Source organism: Amphiura filiformis, chromosome 2, assembly GCF_039555335.1.
Source record: "Amphiura filiformis chromosome 2, Afil_fr2py, whole genome shotgun sequence".
Classification (NCBI taxonomy): domain Eukaryota; kingdom Metazoa; phylum Echinodermata; class Ophiuroidea; order Amphilepidida; family Amphiuridae; genus Amphiura; species Amphiura filiformis.
Genome location: NC_092629.1, coordinates 61,311,272 through 61,331,752, shown reverse-complemented (window position 1 = coordinate 61,331,752; position 20,481 = coordinate 61,311,272). Strand labels below are relative to the sequence as shown.

At 36.3% G+C, this 20,481-nt stretch overlaps 1 protein-coding gene across 3 annotated transcripts in view; it reads left to right on the top strand.

The window, feature by feature from the left end:
- LOC140146496 (Y+L amino acid transporter 2-like) overlaps positions 1 to 19,961 on the top strand; it is a 79,689-nt gene extending 59,728 nt beyond the window's left edge. For all 3 annotated transcript variants that reach the window (XM_072168361.1, XM_072168360.1, XM_072168363.1), the window contains 8 exons: positions 538 to 634; positions 2,226 to 2,270; positions 3,106 to 3,229; positions 4,714 to 4,817; positions 8,328 to 8,424; positions 9,650 to 9,799; positions 13,398 to 13,575; positions 14,579 to 19,961. In XM_072168361.1, the coding sequence (XP_072024462.1) occupies positions 538 to 634; positions 2,226 to 2,270; positions 3,106 to 3,229; positions 4,714 to 4,817; positions 8,328 to 8,424; positions 9,650 to 9,799; positions 13,398 to 13,575; positions 14,579 to 14,640 (857 nt within the window). In that variant the 3' untranslated portion in view covers positions 14,641 to 19,961. The remainder of the gene's footprint in view (positions 1 to 537; positions 635 to 2,225; positions 2,271 to 3,105; positions 3,230 to 4,713; positions 4,818 to 8,327; positions 8,425 to 9,649; positions 9,800 to 13,397; positions 13,576 to 14,578) is intronic.
- Positions 19,962 to 20,481: the final 520 nt, after the last annotated feature.

Here is a 20,481-nt window from a genome sequence, read left to right as displayed (position 1 = left end):
CAACGCTTTCAGTATAAGACCTTTTACATAGTGTATTTTTGATGACAGTCCGGTCGGCTATTTGTTTGGTTTAAAATGGTTTTGGAGTAAAAAAAATACTGCCCTCTATTTATTTTTTCTCGCATTTTGCAGTTGCCATCTTGTATTTTCAGTCAAAATATTGCTTTTATTTTCCGTTAAGCGTACATATTCAAAATAATCCAAGAATAACAAAGAACACCTTATAATCTGTACCAAGTTATCATATTATAGGCCTACATGTATGTATGTATCGCATTTTGCCACACTAATATATTAATGTGATGTGGCATAGGGGTGGGGAGGATGCCAACCTCATAGTTATTAATAGGTCGTCTAGTCTACCAGGTCTTCATCAGAATCTTGGTTACGATGTTGGCAAGGTATCCAAATATCAGAGAATTAAGTCGCACTTTTAACCAGGACTTGGTGCTGATTGACATCCATGATCATCTTTCTACGTTGTATCAGATCACACTTTTCAGTAGCTCACGTTCTTCCAATGTCTTTTCTTTGCAGGCCACACAGAGAATTTTGAGAATGCATTCGAAGGCAGCGCTAGTGGGGAAAGTATAGCCTTAGCATTTTATGGCGGCCTATTTGCATACGCTGCTTGGTAAGTCCAGAGTGTGTTGAAAAAATGGTGTCCAGCCAAAATTATCTAATTGCTAGTGGCACAGTTCAATGGCATTCATTCAGCTGTCATAGAGGTCAAATGTTGACATTAAGATACATGTGATAGAAGTGTACTAGCATATTATGGTTAGAGAACTGTGTCTTGGTAGATGATGCTGTACAGTAAGATGTAGGCTGTAATGGAGTGAGGAGTGTTTTCACCAATGATAGTCTTTCAGTGCTTTATCTGCTTTGGAAGCTGATAAGTCAAAAGTAAATGGCTCATCACACTGGGGCCAATTGTGTTATCATTCTGGGACCGATTGTTTAATTTTTTTTAACACTGCAGCGATTGCTGGTAAGAGGCTGTGCAATATCATGTGTACCCCTGAAGTGATCATTTCTCTTTTGATGTGCCAAAACACCTTCCCCCCCCCCCCCTCTCTTTGAGATGCCAAAATACCCCATCCCCATTTACACATCCTAACGTTTTCCTACAGCTTTTTAGGGCTAAATATAATAACAGTGCCCAAAACATCTGTCAAAAATCGCTTCCACCCTCCCTTTTGACCTGCCAAAAACTACTTGGGTCCCCCTTTGGCCTGCCAAAAAAATCTATGCCCATATAATTCTCCTCCACTCCAGTCCAGGGGTACCGGTACACATGCTTATTGCACCAGCCCTAATGTAAAGATTGAGGAAGGAGCCATTGGCTAAAAAGTGAAAAGCAAATTGAAGATTGATTTATAAGGAAACCTTAGAATAGGACTTGGTCACAACAATACCCAATCATCTAGGCCTAATTCTTATCTTTTGTGTGGCAGTTATTATTGCAACAAAACACAATAAAAAGCATCATGTATCAAAGTCATACCTAGGCCAAGGCTAGGGTACCATACAGTATTACAACATTACATCCATTCTTATTGGCAACATTTTCGGTCAAGGCAATATCAGTCAGTACTATAGTCAAATTGCATATCAGTGGAAAAAGTAAAAATATGTTTTGGCTGAGCTGCCAGAGGACATTTTTGCCTATGTGATGCGATCAAGGGGAATAAGTGTAATGTTGCTAACATTGATTTCAGTCATTCTTTACTTTTCTTTCTTACAGCAACTGATAAATTGCTATCTTGGTAACAAGCAGTTCAATTTTCATTGAATATTTTCAACATAAGACTCCTTTCCCATAATCATGTCACATACATTGTATATGTACATAGGCAGCACGTATAAAGTCTACTTTGATGCAAAATGGCAGGTCCTATTAGTATGTGGTGCTGCCTCTGCAGTTTTCTCTTGGGGGAAGTTCCAACCAAACTTGGGTGCATTTTTATGGTACATTTTAAAGGTAACTCTGTCATAATATTAGACTTTGTATTTCAAAGCAAGTCTAAAAGTTCCAACTTTAGATCACTAACTTACAACCCCCAACCTGTTATACAGGTGGACGGACCTTCCGTAGGGTTGGTTGTTTTAGGTTTTTGTCACCTTATGGTTGTTTGGTAATGAGTAATGATTATGACAACAAATTATGAGATGAGGTAATAAAAATATGTAATTGTATAATTTTCATATTGTATCTTTTTTAGGAATTATTTGAATTACCTGACAGAGGAAATCAAGAACCCACAAAAGTGAGTTGCAATGTATTTTATACTTATACACAATCACATGAACTCAACTCCACATGTATTTAGGTACAGTACAATAATTAACACAGACAGATGAAAACTCAACACCAATAATGGTGGTTTAGGGATTCAATCATAGCATCATTGTTCATCACCGATTAACAACAATGCGGACGCGAGTTGTTAATCAGTGATGAACAATGGTGAAACATGATTCTTTCATTCGGAATGTCCGTTTGTCATTGCCACTCAAGAAGATCGCGGTATTTCTCTGTTGATATCGGCAATAAAACTAAAGAATAAAGCGGTAATATTTAACTGCTACCGCCAACATAAGAGAGTTCATGTTTACGCATATGTTACAGGTATGACAAATTTTACGTGCTCATGCGTAACGTGTACGCCGTAACCTTATGTTCGCACTCACAGATTAACAACGCTATTACTGTACAAAGGTATAGGAAGAGTTGTTAAATTCTGTACTTGGGAATTGGGTTTGTTTGTAGGTAGGGAAACCCACCAATAAATGTTAATTTAGTGCTGGACCCCACCACTCAAAACATAGTCAAATCTTGCTCAAAATAGCAAGTTTCTGTAAATTGTCACCTGGGTTGTAGCTACACTTGTGGAGGAGCCCATCAAGAAAGGTTATTTTAGTGCTGGACCCCACCACTCAAACATGAAGATCTAACATTCAAAGTTATTTCTTAAAGTGTCCAGTATTGGTCAAATCTTGCTACAATAACTATGATCAGAATTGTGTCACCTGATCTCATAATTAACCACTTTGGTTCTAATAATATTGACTTCCTTGACAAATTGTTATTTTTTGCTGCAGAAATCTTCCATGGGCTATTGCTATCTCAGTACCTCTGGTAACTCTCATCTATGTGCTTGCTAATGTTGCCTACTTTGCTGTGCTCACACCGGAGGAGTTGATGGCATCAAATGCTGTAGCTGTGGTAGGTACAATATACATGTAGCTTGGTCTCCATCATTATGTGTGTATGTATGGAAAGAGATCGGACCCAGTCACCCAAAGAGAACGGACTCAATTTTCCCATGCATAACACTGGTAAATCAGCCATATTGGTTTGTCAATCATGGAGACCAAAGTATTGTTTCTCTAGCATTTGTTCGATCAAACAATGATTTGCATCTTTAAGCTTGAGTTCAGAAAGTTGAAGACTGGCTTGCATTACTTGGGTGATGTTTTGTACTTGCCAGATAGATAATTCAGCTGTTATTAAACATTAACTAGACCAAACTAGTCAATTGTTTTGGGAACAGGTGATTATACATTGATAGAGATAATCAGGAGATCTTTTAAGCTTTCTTACTTGATATTTACTGTGCAGAAGTAGTATCAATCTGAACAGGATCTGCTTTTAGACCAAATAATTTGCTAGTTTTATGATGCATTTCCTGTCAGATAATCATACCATATTGTGGCTCCATTTTAATTTATTTTTCATTCCTAAAAAATCTACAAAATTCCAGAAACTGTTGATGACACATTGACAGCATAAGTTGTATCATGTTCACTGTGAGCTCAGATGCTCTCATTGCCAATGCGTAGTTCAGTGACACACATCCAACAACAGTCATTGCTTGAAATTTAACCTCAAGTTGTGGAGTATGAGTTTGTGTACTCAAGACATTCAAAGGTTGATCTATCAATGTACTATCATATCGGGCTTAAGGGTGATGGATGAGCTTGTTGAGATCACACAGTGTATTGAACTTGACACAATGGTGGATGACCAAATTGGACAGAAAGTAATAAATCTTGTCTGTATAAGTCTTTGATTTGGTGTAATTAGCTGCACACACAACTTAATGGCCAGTATGTTAAAATCACAGAAGGTGATATGTTTTTAGTAATTTATCCATGAAAACAGTGATGTGACATTAATGGTGGTTTTAATTTGCCATATAAAGAGAGTCACCTGTTACATTTTCACAATATATTGGGTGTTCTGCACTTTCATTTGAACTTATTTTCCATATTGCCACCTGGCAATGCCACTAGGCACTACAATGCTGAGGCAGTGCAGGTATAGTGCCACTCAGGTTATGTTTGAACAGGGATATATTAGACAAAATATTGTCCCATTTTCTGAAGAGTCAACTCTGTAGTGATGTCTATTGGAATGCAAATATTATATACATTATAGAATAATAACATTAGAATATTTCCTTGACCCTTTTTCTCTTTGAACTCAATATGAGACATACTATCCATAATCATCTAAATAATTCTAAATTTGAGCCACAATACAACTGTAAAGGTAAATGTACTAAGAATGCCTGGTAGTCTGTCCACATGAAATATTGCTACCAAACCAGTTCAATTTCTCCCAGACTATTTACAATTCAGATGAAATGTAGCCTCATATAATGTTACAGCACATGAATTCATGTTGTTATGTCTTCTTTGTAACAGACATATGGAGAGAAGTTATTTGGTCCCATGGCATGGATTATGCCGGTATCGGTTGCTCTATCAACGTTTGGCGGTGTCAATGGTGGATGCTTGTCATTGTCTAGGTAAGTATGACTTGAGTGGTTCATTCCATATGGCTAGTTCTTCACTACATAAATCGTCTGGTGAATGGTTTGGGAGAGACTTCTTTAATTATTGTATCATGTTTCATGACAGTTTGTTGAGTTGTCGAATTGGAAATACTCACAAAAAAACCAAAATGATCTTCAAAGTTCAATTTAGAACGGAAAAAGTTCAAAAAATGATTGTAACACCAAGAATTGGGTCACGGTGTTGGCAATAGATGTCTTTCCTGAGCCTGTCGCCAAATACATTGTAGGTGACAAAGAGGTCTCCAGCCATCTAGAATTAGAATCAAGACCATTGAGTAGTTGAAAGCCATATAGAATTCATCATTTTTTATCATTGTTCATCAAAATTGAACTTGCTTATTAATCCCTTGAACATTACTGTCTTTCTTACAGTACCCCTGATTGGTTAATTACATGATATAATCATCTGAGGAACCAATCAAAATGGAGCTTTTAGATCTGTTTGCAATTTTAGCTTTAAAATCCCCTTCAGCCCTGCTGACTGTTCTTACCATATCTCTGATTAGCTCAGTACACCTAACTAAAAGGGTGCTAACCTGTCATGCTGGTTTACCAAGCATTCATCAAACCAGTTCAAGTTCAGGTTATTAAAACCAAATCTGGAGACAAAAAACTTCCTATTTCCTTTCCTGAATTTCTATTATTGTTCATCAAACTAAATCAACCTATGGAGACCTGCTATTAACCCCTTGGGCACTACCGGCCAAATTATCAGCCTCCTTTGATTGGATACAAAGAGGCTTGCCTATACCATATTGAACCAATCAAAGATACATGGTAAAATTAAGGAGGATTAAGCTTAAAATGGATCAGATCTAAAAGCTTGATTGGTTAATCAGATGATGTAATCAACCAATCGGTTGATTGATATAATCAACCAATCGGGGGAATTGTAAGAAAGACAGTAGTACCCATGGGGTTAACAGCAATGGTCATCCTGTGTGAAGTCAATAACCTCTAGCTATAAGAATTTCTTAGATTTACCAAAATTGACACTCGTTTTCCCAGTCCGTTTTTGGGGTGTTCTTGCTCAGTTTAGTTTTCTACACACTGGGGTATCTGCTTGAATTAAATCTCATAAAGTGAGTGGGTGGCAGGTGCCCTATGTTTCCAGTTTTAGCAAACTTGTGCAGTGTACTACTACTTAAAGCCTTAATGTACGATCTTTTTTCAGAATATACAGGTCTTTATTTTTTCAAAACCGATTTTTTTTTTTTTGGTATATTTGTAATACTTACACATGTTACAACTTAACATCTGTAAGCAAACTGTCAAATTCGCCCTATTTGTAGTAAAACGGGATGATTTTCTGCTGGTCCGACATATTATCATAATATTTCACAGATTATGATGATATGTAGGAACGATCATAAATCTTAATCTCCTGAAAGCCAGTTTGGTTATGTTCCTCCACACATGTGGAGGAACATATAACCAAACTGGCTGCGTAGGAGACTAACTCCGAGGCCGCACTCACCGTCGTAATCCAAAAAGTGTGAGATATTTCGAGTGATAGAGGTGAGGTTTATGATGTTGTTTCTTTGCAAATTTCCTATGTTTTTTGCATCCAAATGTATTGGAAACTTTCACAATGATTGCATATCATTTTGGAAGAAAAATCTAAAAATTTGAGAAGATCGTACATTAAGGCTTAAAATATTAATACATTGATCTATATGAAATGAGTCCAAAGAAGCCAATAATCACATGTATATCAGTAGGTCATGCGCTTCTTGAGTTAAGGCCAATAAAACATAAAATCAGGCATTTGCCCCTCCCAAGAAAAAATTATGCACATAGGTAAACGACACCCCATATCACGCCTTGGGATCTGCTCGTAAGTTTATAGGATTCATACCATTCCTCTTTTGTGTTAGCTTGTCTCAATATTTAGTGCAAGAAAACACATAGGCCCTAATGTGCGTTTTTTTTTTTTTTAATTTTAAAATTCAAAATACACACTTAAAATTGCCCATTGGCTGTCTGTACATTGGACATCAGAGCAAAAATAAGAATAATATCAGTTGATGTTAACTGTTTAAAATTTTCCAAAATGACAGCATTATTCCGCCAGTAAACATGTAGATTTCAGTTTGGCAATGAATACATGCATACGTTATGCAAACCCCAAGCAAAGTACTTTGAAAAAATATTATACATGCATGTAGCACAGTATTGGATACTATATGCAGTGTTTTGTTTTTTGATACTTTAATGCTACCAACCGGGAATATTCCAAACTCATGTGAACAATTTCACCATATGGTGTGCATTGCTCATCACATTGTAATTATTTTTCAATAAAATCAAAAATAATTTTAACAGGTGGCGTGTGTTAATGAGCCACAATACTCTCATCATCAGTGTCATGGTTCAGTCACATCCATGCAACAATCATATAGCTCAAAAGGTGACCTCAAGATGTGAAGCATGAGTTTTTGTACCCACCATATTAAAAGGTCATTCTGTGATGTACAAAATATATTGGGGTTAAAGAACTGTGTGCTGACAGATGAGCATGTTGAGATGGTAGAGTACAGTAGCTTTACTCCTGGATGCTCACACCACAAATAAAACCAGCAAATTATTAAATATTACAATTGTTTACATGCAGGTCTAATCAACAATAGCAATCATTGGAAATTGTGAAGTGATCATTGAAAGTGACACATGTTGTAGCAAAAATCAATGTTTGGTATTAAATTGGGATAGATTTGTCGTAATGCATCCGGTATTGCTCTAACTGCACACAAATGTTGCATTGAACTGCCAGACTAAAAGACTAATAAAATGTAACAAAATACCAGCAAAATAACATGGCCAATTAAAAAACGAGCATACGCTAGTTTAAAATTGAGTCAAATGATTTTAATACAGGCTGAAGTGTATAATGATATTTCATATTAATTGTTCATAAAGATGGCAATTGAAATTATGTTAGTTTTATTATTCCTGATATTTACTGAAAACAATTAAATTGAATCCTTGAACAGTCAGGAAAGTCAGCATCAAATTTAGAATTTGAAAATCTGTTTTGCCTAGTTTGATAATCGTGTTACTGTCTTACTGTACTGTATTTGTGTGTGATAGAATGAACTTCTAAATAATCAACATAATGAAGTACAATATTATAGGTCTAGATTGAATTAAGAAACCATATGGGGCGGTATGTAGACTTTTGAAATGGTGCCAACTTTGAGTGAATAAATGTCACTTCTCTGGTCTGCTGTTGGTAATGCACCACGAAACAAGTTATAATTTCTTTTCAAGATGTTCCCTTGGATCAGGTGAAGATAATTGATGATATTAATTAATCTAATTAGCCCTCTTATTTAGTCATCTGAACAAGGTGCTTAATAAATTTTTGAAATAATGCTGTGGAGTGTTGTTCAAGAATTTTGTCTGTGAATGTTCTAAGTCTGATCTGTGCTAACAAGCTTTGACCCAATTTTTTTCATGCAGGTTGTTTTTCGTTGGTGCGCGTGAAGGTCAACTTCCGGCGGTGATGGCCATGATCCAAGTCAAACGCAAAACTCCACTGCCTTCACTCATTTTCACAGTAAGTGTGGTACCATGAGCTGGGGAGTTTCAGGAGAGCAAATCTACAGAAAGCTCACCTTAAACATAAAATTAGAGGAGTGCTGATATAGTGACCAAATGAAATATCTTCCTGGCAGCTCTTTACAGCACTCTTAACTTCCAGGAGAGCAATTTTTAGCCCCAACCTTAACGTTGTGTGTTGACTGCCAAGTAGTGTCTGAAATGAAATATCTTCCTGGCAGCACAGGAGGGCAATTTTTAGCCCCCTTCTTGTAGCTCTCGAAATGTTGATTGTTGACTACCAAGTAGTGACTGACATGCACTGTCTTACTGACAACTCGTTACAGCTCTTCTGAATTGCAGAAGAACACAATTAGCCTGCAGGCAATTTTCAAAACTAAAATGGATTTGAGCACATTAGTTAGCAAGCTTTGCTCCAGCCTGAGCTTTACAGTACCAACTGACCAACCTACCCAATGTTCTGAACAGTGCAATATGTGACCGTTCACGGCGAATGAGCCGTAAATTCCTCCCTGGTCAATTTCGTATTATTTTGTATTGTTTTGTATTTCGTATTGTTTTATTTCGTGTTTAAGAAATAAACATCATAAACTGAAAAATGATTTATCATTTGACTTCAAACGATATCCAGAAGCGGGTTATGGTTTGTTAAACTTTGCTCCTTCAACAAAATTATAGCTTTTTGCATTTCTACAGGTGTCTCTTTTTCCATATTGCTGGCAATAAATATCAAACAGTCATAATTGGCGGTCATTTCAAATCATCCCCAAGTCAACGAGGTTTAAGAAAGTTCTCTCATTGTTAATTGTTGGTTATGCATACCTATACAAAATACAATGCCTGGTAACCCACCACTTGAACAGGATTTAGCAAAAGCAAACAAAGACCAGAGCTATTAAAAGTTCTATAGCCATCTAAGGTAGAAGCTTATTATCCACTTCAACAATAGGATAATTGATTAGTGTTTCTCTATCAAAATGAGATCGATGTCGGGCCAGCTTAAGTTACCGATGAATACGACCTTCGTACACATTTTACACCGTAACTCGGAATACAATTTAGGGAATTTACGGCTCATTTGGTGCTGCCGGGTCCCATATATTGAGACCACCCACTCTACAGTGTGATAGACCTAATTGCTACACTTTTCCAATGACATTCTTGCTGCCATCATTTTGTCATTGTATTTTAATTACCACATATTTGTCAAATTCTTGTTTCAGTGTATCCTCACAATCCTGTATGTCTTTGTGAAGAGAATAGAAACGTTATTAAATTACTTCAGTTTCATGACGTGGTTGGCCATTGGAGCTGCCGTTGCTGGACAAATATATCTGCGATGGAGGAGACCAGATCTACCAAGGCCTATTAAGGTGAGTTTTGTATCATGCATAAGAGGTTGCATGCTTTCAAGAGGTATCAGGCATGAACATTTTCTAGTTTAAACAGGAATGACTGATTTTTGTTGCCTAATTTTCTGCTTTTTTTTTAAATTTTATTTTTAGCCTATTTTTGCCAGTTTACCCACTTTTTCCCATTTATTCTTTTAAATGTATTGTCATTCCTGAGGTATGCATATTCAAGAGGTTGTATGCATATTTGCAGGTTAGTTAATCTTCTGCTCAGAAGTTAAAGGAAGTCTCCGGCAATCACGAGATTCACAACATTATGCCTTATATGTTAGAAAAATAGTTATCAAGCACGAATCAAAACAAACTCATATTGATCATAAAAAAAATAAAAAAAGTCGTCTCTCAACACGCGATATTCAAAATTCCTGCACCGAAGTTGTGTAGTGCAAATGACGTCATGGTTATTTGTGCTCAATTGTCGTCAGCCTTCACTGTATTACTGGGACGTCATTGCACTAGACAATTTTGTCGCCCTGGTATTTTGAATGTCGCGTGTTGAGACATGGCTGTTTTTATGGTCAGTATGAGTTTGTTTAAAATAAAACCTGTGCTCGATAATAATAACATATAAGGCATAATGTTGTAATTGCCGGAGACTATAATGGCTGCTAATCATTTTAAAATTTATTGTGGAAAATCTTAACATTTTTGTCTTGGAATCTATTAATATCCTGAGCAGGCATGTGCATTTCTTGGAAAGACTAAAGTAATATTTCCCACGATTTATTGTAATATATTTCTTTATTTGGAGAAGCGAAATTTTCTTCCAAATGTCATCATTTCATGTCAAACTATCGCAGGAAGCTACAATCAGAAAAAATTTTACTCCTTGTTTCCATCCCCAGTCACATAAATTTTGATGGACGTTTTTCAAATAATGTTCTACATGTAGCTTCAACCCTCCTGTAATCTATATCCCTCCCCTTACCCCACTAATCAATGTTGCAGAGTCCAACATGGAGCCTGATGATAAGACCCCGATCAACATTGTTACAGGGGGAAGGGGGTCAATTTCAGAGAATGGTCCTAAACTGTCCCTAGACTAAATTCTATGATTGTAGCTCCACAGTTTGTACACTAAAACTGTAGAGGGCCAAAGGAACACAAGCTAATAGTCTAGTTCTTATTTTCATTCAACTTTCGAACTCCACCTGTAAGAAATAAAATATACTATGCAGTGGTGACTGAGAAAGAATATTTTTCGGTTCAGGAGACTACATAGTACATAATGACTTGGAAATTGATGCAGAATTATTCGCAATATTTCAGAATTCCCAACTTGATATGTGAATAACAAAATTGATAAATTTTAATCAAAACTTGTCGGTCCATTTACAATGATTCAATTACTACGGTGCTAAATACCAATCGGGGAGCTCATAATTCAAATTCCCAATTCATAAATTTATATTAAAATGATAGAATGTCATAAAAGAACAAACAGAAACAGTTATTTTGACAGTTGATGCTTTGTTTGGTTCAACTCTTGAACTGGGCTAGACTAATAAATGTATCCAGAAATTTCAATCATGCATGAAATAGGGTATTTATTGGTAAACATGGAATAAAATGCAAAAAGAGAACATTTTATAAGATTGAATTCAACTTGTGAAGTCAATAAATAATACATGACAAATGAAAGAAAATATTTAAAGTGAGCCACTGTCAAGGGGTTTCTGCATATTGTAACATTCATATACATACATGGCATGATATAAAACCTGGCAATAACCAACCAGGTGGTGACAAATGTGGGCCACTTATACTCAATTTGGGGATAATATAATCATGACATTGGCTGTGAAATATAATACCCCAAAGTTGTATACATGTATATCCCAGCAGTCTTTAGGGTCCTGACCAGGTGTTGACAAATTTGGGTCACTTATATTTGATTTGGGGGTGATATCATCTGATGCATGTTATGAAATGTCATTTGTAATCATGACATTGAGTATGAAAGTGTCCATCAGGTCCCATACATATGTACTTGATTTTGGATATTATATTGTTGTCTCATGCCTCAATTATGGCATGTCAACAGTAATCATGGTATTAGTCCTGAATGACACCTAAGTTGTATGCCTATATCCCACAAGATACCTGTGGTTTTGTATGTATGTACTCCATTTATGCAACTCTCTCATGATTGCATCTTATGGAATGTCCGCGATGGAGTTGAACAATGTTCAACTTTTTTCGCATCCCGTTGCGATATCGTAGCCGTGCACGCTTCTGATTGGCTGCTGGAAAATCAAGGTCTGTAGAATGGCCTTAAAAGGAGACGCTTTTAAAATGTACATTTGTGACGTGTCATGTCAAAAGGAGACACTTTGGGGCAGGTTATCAATTTTGAGGTTTTTACATATCTTAAATATAGAGATATTTTGTTCCACAACGCTGTTTTCCCCAATTAAATCGGACATTCCTAAGCAAAGATATTGAGTTAGTAAGTTATGGTATTACAAAATTGGAAATTGAGATATCGGCTTTTAGAAATATTATTGACAATGTTGAGAGTAGGAATTACCTTGAAAAATGTCTCCAAACATACAAGATGCCAGTTATATTCCGGTCTGAAGCTATCGGACAATATTTTTAACATTAATAACATCACAAATTTGCAACAAACCCAAATTGTGAAAAAATCACCCCGGGCAGACTTTTGGTTATTTCTCCATTTACGATCCTGCCCAAAAGTGTCCCCTTTTGACATGACACGTCACATTTTTCCTCCATTTTGAAAAGGCTAGTATTGACAAATGCTTGATCATTTTATGGTAAAAAAAGTGTGTTTTTGGACTGGATTTAAATGGAAATACTTCTTGTTTTCAATATTTAATAAATAAAATGAGTGAATAACAAATATAAAAGTCCTTGATTCTGTCAAAATTTTAAGGTTTCTTCTAACAAAGTGATTGAAAAAACAACACAACCCAAGATTTCCAATTTTTTGGGTCGGTCGGTTGAGGGCAACCAAACATATTTTTTTTAGCCTAATATTTATGAGGGCCAAACACATTTCAAAGGCCAAATGCACCCCCATTTCCTTGACAATTTAGAGTTAGCAAAAATTGCCAGTCGAATCTGGCACACAGACTGTTCAGTACCACTGTCCCTAGTATAGGTTAAATGTAAATGGTGAAATTAAAAATGATTAAAATAGTTCAAATCAACGAAGCCTGAAATATATTGATCATGTGAAAAATTTGTAATTCTACAAGACCCAACTGATATTTGTATACACATGAAACCTTGACAGTTTCCATGCATGGGATTTGTCATCTTCCACACAGGGAGTGTGAAATTCAAATGGGTGACTCCCGTTTGATATCTACACCCCTTGTCTTCCATAAGGGGTGTAGATTTCCAATGGAATAACCCATTGCTATTTACTTTTTGATTTTGATCAGACTCATATCACCTTTGTTCTTTGCAACTTGGCCCTGGTTAGCCCCCATTAGGGGTTACAGATGTACAGAATGTTTACTACCATTATACAAAAATGTAAATGCTTACTCCAAATTAATCATCTTTCCTCTTTTTGTTTTTTCCATAGCTCCCAATCATCCTGCCAATCATCTTTGTGTTAGCGTGTCTATTCCTGGTCATCATGGGACCGGTGGCTGCACCCATGGATACGCTGATAGGGCTGGCTATCACCTTAACAGGGTTCCCTGTCTACTTCATTGGTATATACTGGGAAAGCAAACCAAAATGGCTCCTCAATGCAATAAGTAAGTACATGCATGTATTTTAGTGAATGCTATTCTGTCTTGAATGCTATTCTGTCTTTAGGTTAACATATATATAATGCATAAGTGTATTTTTTTGAAACTGAGATTTAGTAACTTGAGGTAAAAAATATTTTTAATGATACATTGTTTTGACAATTGGGAAGTATTAGTTTTGAAGTCAAGCTTCAATTTATTATTTCTGGGTCGGAACTTTCCAGACCGACTCGATTTTGCTGGAATTGGTCACATAGAGAAGTTGCTAATACTGAAGTTTCTGGGTTGCTGATGGTATGCGCGACTTCTAGGGACGCACCATTACACTTCAAGGGTAGGGGTAGGAAGTTTTTGAAAAAAAAACTTCATTACATGAGCAAAAAAAAAACTTTCCCCACCAACACTAAAATAAAAACTTTCCCCTCCTAACTCCAGTGGCGTAACTAGGGGGCAGGGGGGCAACGTGCCCCGGGCGCCAAATTGACAAATTCAGCATCGATTCTGCGCCCCTCCAAGCGATGAAAGTCAAAAATTTTGCGCGCGATCAATTGAAAGAACATTTTAAGACCAATATTCAACTTCTAGTAACCAAAATTAATTAGTGGTAAGCCTTATTTGTCTAAAGTTCCGCCGCTCCGTGCGTAATTGCTTCAAGAATGGGGGGGCATTATGTATCCTTAGCCCTGGGCGCTACAACCCCTAGCTACGCCACTGCTAAGTGCTAAGATTTTCTTGGGTGGGGGCGGCAATTTGGTTTCTTGCGCCGGGGCGCTACCAACCCTAGTTACACCACTGCCTAAGTGTATAAATTCATGAAATTTTTTTTTTAAATGCCCCAACCCCAACTTCATACCCCTCGCCCCCAAGTATAGAAGCGTTACATACACTGCATTAAAAAGTACAAACTTGCATTGGTGGTGTGCGAACCTCTGCCTTAGATGGAAAGACAATTGAAGATATGGTATGAAATAATTCTCAATATTTCCAATTTTGTTTCTTGATCTTGCAGAGAAATGCACAATCTTCTGTCAGAAGACGTTCCTTATTGTGAGCCAGGAAAAGGAAGAATGATGATGACGACATAATTGTAACTTACTAATATCTATGAGAAGAATTGCGATGTGATTCTGCAGACCAACATGCATAGCTATCTATATTGTACGGAATGAGTCATGTTGTTGCTATCCAGGATATCTTGGTTAGAGGTAAAGAAACCAGGAATGGACGTCTCTGCTACAAGACTCCTCTGCTTCACATTAAAACCGCTTTTACTCAGAAACAAATACTCAAAGTAATGATGCGTAGCAGAGAATGAATTTTAAGGCGGGGTCTAATTTCAGCTGGAATCGGAGTGCATTCTCACAAGGAAATGTAAAAAAGGATCTACTTATTTGTGCTAAGTTGATTTATTCAATTGGTCATTTTATGCACCAATCAAATGTGATTGTTGTCAATTTTGTCATGACATTAACACACAAATTGGGCTATCCCAGTTGATATCCATAGGAAGACATGATCTTGATCTCCCACAGGGGTGTGATTTCAAATGGAGCCACCCATTCAGGTAACCCCATTTGAAATTCACACTCCCTGTGTGGGAGATTAAGTTCAGTGGTATGTGTGGATTTCAACTGGAATTGCTGTGTGAAGAATGCAGTCTGTTTTCATGAGAATCAAAAGTTTGATCTTGTAGATCCAGAGACACAATATCTTAACCAGACCTCCAAATAAGGTGGTCGCTTGGGCCCCTGGATTGTTTTGAAGAGCCAGCATTTTTTTCCCGAAATCTGCCTTAACCAATAACAAAGACTATCCATTTGTTGAACTTTGCGATTCTCCAAGAAATTAAACCCATTGTAGGGAGACAGTGCAAAATGTATAAAGCTATTGTAAAAAACAAGAATGTACTACAGAGAGTATGTAGTATTATGGTAACTGGCGTCATCACAATCCTGAACTTTATTGCACTGGATGAGCAAATGTTGAATATTGGGGGAGGGGAATATCACAAAAAGTTGTGATGCATTTCAGTCCCGAAACTCGTTTTTTTTTGTTGTAACCCATCTCCAAGCTCATTGTACCTCTAGTATGGAAGTCATGGAAGTGTTACATTGGGTTTAGGACTTGCAATGTCTTGTAATTCATCTAAAGTGGAAATTTTGACCCATGGGCATGCTAATCATCTGCCCCAGGTGATTTACACGATAATTGAGGCATAGACAAAGACTTGTGATGGGTGTAAAGTGAGTATGGGCGTGGTCAAGAGGATGAATTAGTTGATCCCTAATGTGTAGGACACTTTGTTCCTAAACATTTGTTGGAAAAGTTGAACCGCAATGACAGCTTTGTAGATGAGTTCCCAATATGATAAGAGTTGTGCTGCTTCGGTGATATTGTATCAAGGTCATGCTTATTCCATATTAAAATGCATCATCACAGATTTAAAGAAAGCGAATCGGGACTCAACCGCGAATCTTGATACAGGCTTGGAGCAAGCACTTGATTGATAGTTGCCGATAGCAGGGCATCACCATTCCTAGATGTATAGCAGGTTAAAGGTCACTCAACTAGTACTAAATATAGCAAGACACAGAATTGTGTATATTGGGTTGAGATTATTAAATTCATAATGCATTACTTTTGGTGCCTGTAATAAAATTCTTCCATGTATATGTACTTTTTTTACTTTCATGTAAATGAACAATGTATGCTTCATTGTTTACTGGTATTTATATTCAACCTTGTCACAGCAGTGCCCAAACAGGATGTGCTTTGTATACTATAAGAATTCTGGCATATTGAGAAGGTCCGATTGGCCATGTTTACATGCAGGGCGGTACATGGATGTTAAGACTATGCTTTGAAAAATATGTGGTAACAGGTACATGGTGGGCATACTTGTCACATTTGTATCTCTTGCACATCATGGACTGATTGGCCCTTGTTTAATAGATGATGCTGGACTTTGCCAATTGGTGCACCGTCAGTGTCTTATTAATCTGGTTGAAATTCAAATTGATGCAGAAACGTGTGCCAGTTAGCTGCTTGTAAAAGACATGGGTTCTTCCATTCATGTTGTATTGGGGAAGACCCCAATTGAATTGACCTCACCAACTGTAACAGTATTCACATTTATATATACTTTGTTTGGCTTATAACATGGTGGATTGATATCAAATCATTAGAATGGTATACAGGTGGGCACAGTACATACACTAGTTGAACTTTGCTTAATGCGCCTATGTGAATTATGTAATGAACACATGCAGCTACAAAAATGAATAATTGTCGCCAATTAAAAGCCAAATAAAGTATAGCATGTAGGATAGGGCATGGGCACTTGTGTAGTATTAATTTGCCACTCCTGTCAGACATCTCGATTCTTTAGAGAATAGCGCAACACTGCATCATACACAAGCCTGATTGTACAACTTGGCCTAGAAACTCAACAAGTATATTGTAGTAATTGCCCCAGTTGGATTTGCACCCAGTCGCTGGCAACTGAACTCCAACCAGTATGCTTTGTGATCAATTATTGCATGAAAAGGTGTGATGATTATCAGCTCAAGTTCAGTCATATCTGATGATATCACAAGCGAGTGAAGTACAAATTCAAATTTCAACTTGGATGCATCCATAGATATTTACATGTACTAGATATCAGATTATATACTACATTTAGTACCAATGTGGATTTATTGAACATTATTATGTACGAAAGAAAATAACAGGGTTTTTGTACAAAAATAATGCATTAGCAGTGCATAATCAGGGAACCATTTTGTTGTTGTTAATTTTCACTTTGTGGAGAAAAAAGTAATGTAAAAGTGAGTTTTTTGACAAGTTGTTAAATTTCATGCTTCATACTGGTCAACATTCAGTCTATCACAGAAAGATTGTATGCGCATAAATGTAAGGTAAGAGCATAGAGTACATGGCATTCTCCAAATGAGGCATGAAATTTAATATCAATTTGTGAAAAGGTCAGTTTTACTGCAGCTATAAGCAAATAAATAACTCATGTACAGATGTGTATAGAAATTTCAAACAATTCTTACTGTTGAACAAATAAGGTCTTATGTAAATATTTTCTCATTTTCCTCTAAATATCTATCCTTTGTGGGATATATCTTTGTAAAAAACTGAAGTCCTGCTTTGCAGTGCTTTTGCTTTATCAATGCAAGGGGTGTGGGTTTTATCTTGATAGTGAATGCTTGTGTGGTATGTGAATAGTTCATATCGTTTCACCCGAATTCAGATGCAAAATTAGATATATATATTCAATGGCTGTCTTGTGGATTTTATAAAGTAAAAATAATCTTTGCAGACCATTTTGACAAATCCTGAAAGCCTTAAAGCATCATTGCCTTAAAGTTCAATGTGGCACACATTGAACTGCACAGTAATAATCATACAACGATATGAGTATTGTGTGATGTAATAAGGATTAATTTAGAGGCTTTCGAGAATTACTGAAAAGATCTATTGTTTATTAGCATTAGGGAGGATCACCGATTGGGGTGAATGCGTTACTAAAAGGAAATTAGCAGATTTTTATATGTACAATAAATATATTGACATCAAATTAAAATTGATGAAATATCATAGAAGGCAGCACATGGCATATCATATTTTGCACCTGAATGCAACTGTTTTGTCATTATTGCAGTGTTTACATTATTTTGTCCTTAGTGGTAAATGAATTGTGTATTGTGAAAATTGATGAAATTGATTTTACTGACATTTACTATGGGATTTATAAGAAAAAAGCTTATGTACATTCATGCCAGGTGGTTGATTAAAGCAGTTCAACTTTTATGTTCCAAAATAAGTTGACTTCAAGAACAAGTGCTTGTTGCGAGTGAAGTTATTTTGGCAGTATAGAAGATGCTCCGTTTTCTGATTAAGCTTACATAAAGGGATTATCATTCAGTTAACCATCACTGTGATTTGCTGGACCAGAAAATTTATCATAATTCAGAGTTTTGCACTTTTTGAACAAGCATAGATGTTCAAATGACTTGAACAAATTAGAAAGAATGGCAGGTGTATCCGTGGTGCAAGATATTCATCATGAGTAAGACTAGTGTAAACTGTAAAGACTCCATTGGGGCATTAAACAGCTTGCCAAATAAAGCTGTATGATCCTCTAATTGATTTCTGTGCTAGTCTATTTTTGTGCTCTTTTATACAGAGGATAAACCCAATGTTCTACAGAGAGTTGTCTGATAATCCTTTTAAACTAAAGGGACACATTAATTGTTGTATATTATGATGGATGCTTTAAAGATTGCAAATTTTGCAATCAATATATACATTGAAAAATTTGCACTCTGAGCAAAGTTTGATAATTCTGTATGTATCAGGGAAAGAAACTATTGAAAAAGAAGGTGTTTTACTATTGTATGTTCAGAGTGCAAATTATTCATGATGGTATAGTGTATAAAAGATATAATTTGTATTATCTATTTTTGGTCATTGTTTCTTTGTTTGTTTTAAGAAAACATGTAGCATGTTTGTAAATAATTATGATTCTTCCTGGTTTTTTGTTACTCATATTTTTTGCATTGGGAATTGTCAGATTATAATAATTGCTTGCCTAATGAAATTATGCATCAGTTTTATCATAATTAATATTTGATATTGAATTTTTCTTGAATTGTAGAATTACTGTGCTGCCTTTTGTAGATGACAGAATGTTGATTTTTGTTTTTATTATTTTTACTTTTTGAGCCCAAATTGATACACGTGGTATCTCCATATCAGGATTGAGTCATGTCTGGATTTAAGCAGGTTTTGTCCAAGATCAATTAAATTGTTTTAAATTCTGAATAATGTAACAAATGCTCCACAATTTGATTTCTTAATGGGCTTTTTTTTTCAGTTGAAATCCAAACACACAATGGGTGTAGATTTCAACTGTGTGTCTGCCATGGATTTCAACTGGAGCAGCCCAATGTGTCATTTGAAATGCCAACAATTAATTTTCTGGTGATACTTGCATGGATGCATTGAACAAATTGTTGATCTAGATAGAGATGAACCAATCCGGATTCCAAAAAGTTGTCCCATGTACACAGAAGTTACCCCCTTAGATGTGCTGTGTCAAAAGTTGTCCCATGTACACAGAAGTTACCCCCTTAGATGTGCTGTGTCAAAAGTTGTCCCATGTACACAGAAGTTACCCCTTAGATGTGCTGTGTCAAAAGTTGTCCCATGTACACAGAAGTTACCCCCTTAGATGTGCTGTGTAAAAAGTGACATTTTTATTTATTTTCAAGGGTTTTGGTTTTCTGTTTTAAAAAGAGTAGGTTTTTATTTTTGAAACTATTGTATGACATGTATATGAAAATATGAATAAAAGCCCTACCATTCTTTGAGCAGTAGAAGAACTTGAGTAATCTGTTGAGAATTCTTGCATTATCATTATTATAGTGCGTCTTGTCTAAAGTTGAGTGCCATCAGTGTGTTTCCATGGTCGCGTCGCCAGTGTAAGTCGCACATGCCTTGCGGGACTAGGTTAGCGTTTGTGATTCAAAATCCAACGTAGCATTACTCAACTTGAGACATACTACATTGTAAAGCACTCCTTAACCCCATGAGCATTACCACCTTTCATACAATGCCCATGATTGGTTAATTACATGATTGATATACCGTAATAATCTTAATAACCAATCACAGTAGAGGTTACAAAATAATTCCTATCGGGCAGATCATTTGGCCAGAAGTGTGTTGCGGTTAAACAATGGGTTTCACTCATAGAAATAGAGAATTCGGACTCTGCGCCATCTTTATTTAGGCATGGGAAATAATTGGAGGTATTTGTGTTTGGCCCAGAGTACGTAAATTGGATTTAATCACTGCTTGGACATGACACTCACATATCGTGGGCGCAATTTGAAATGTTTC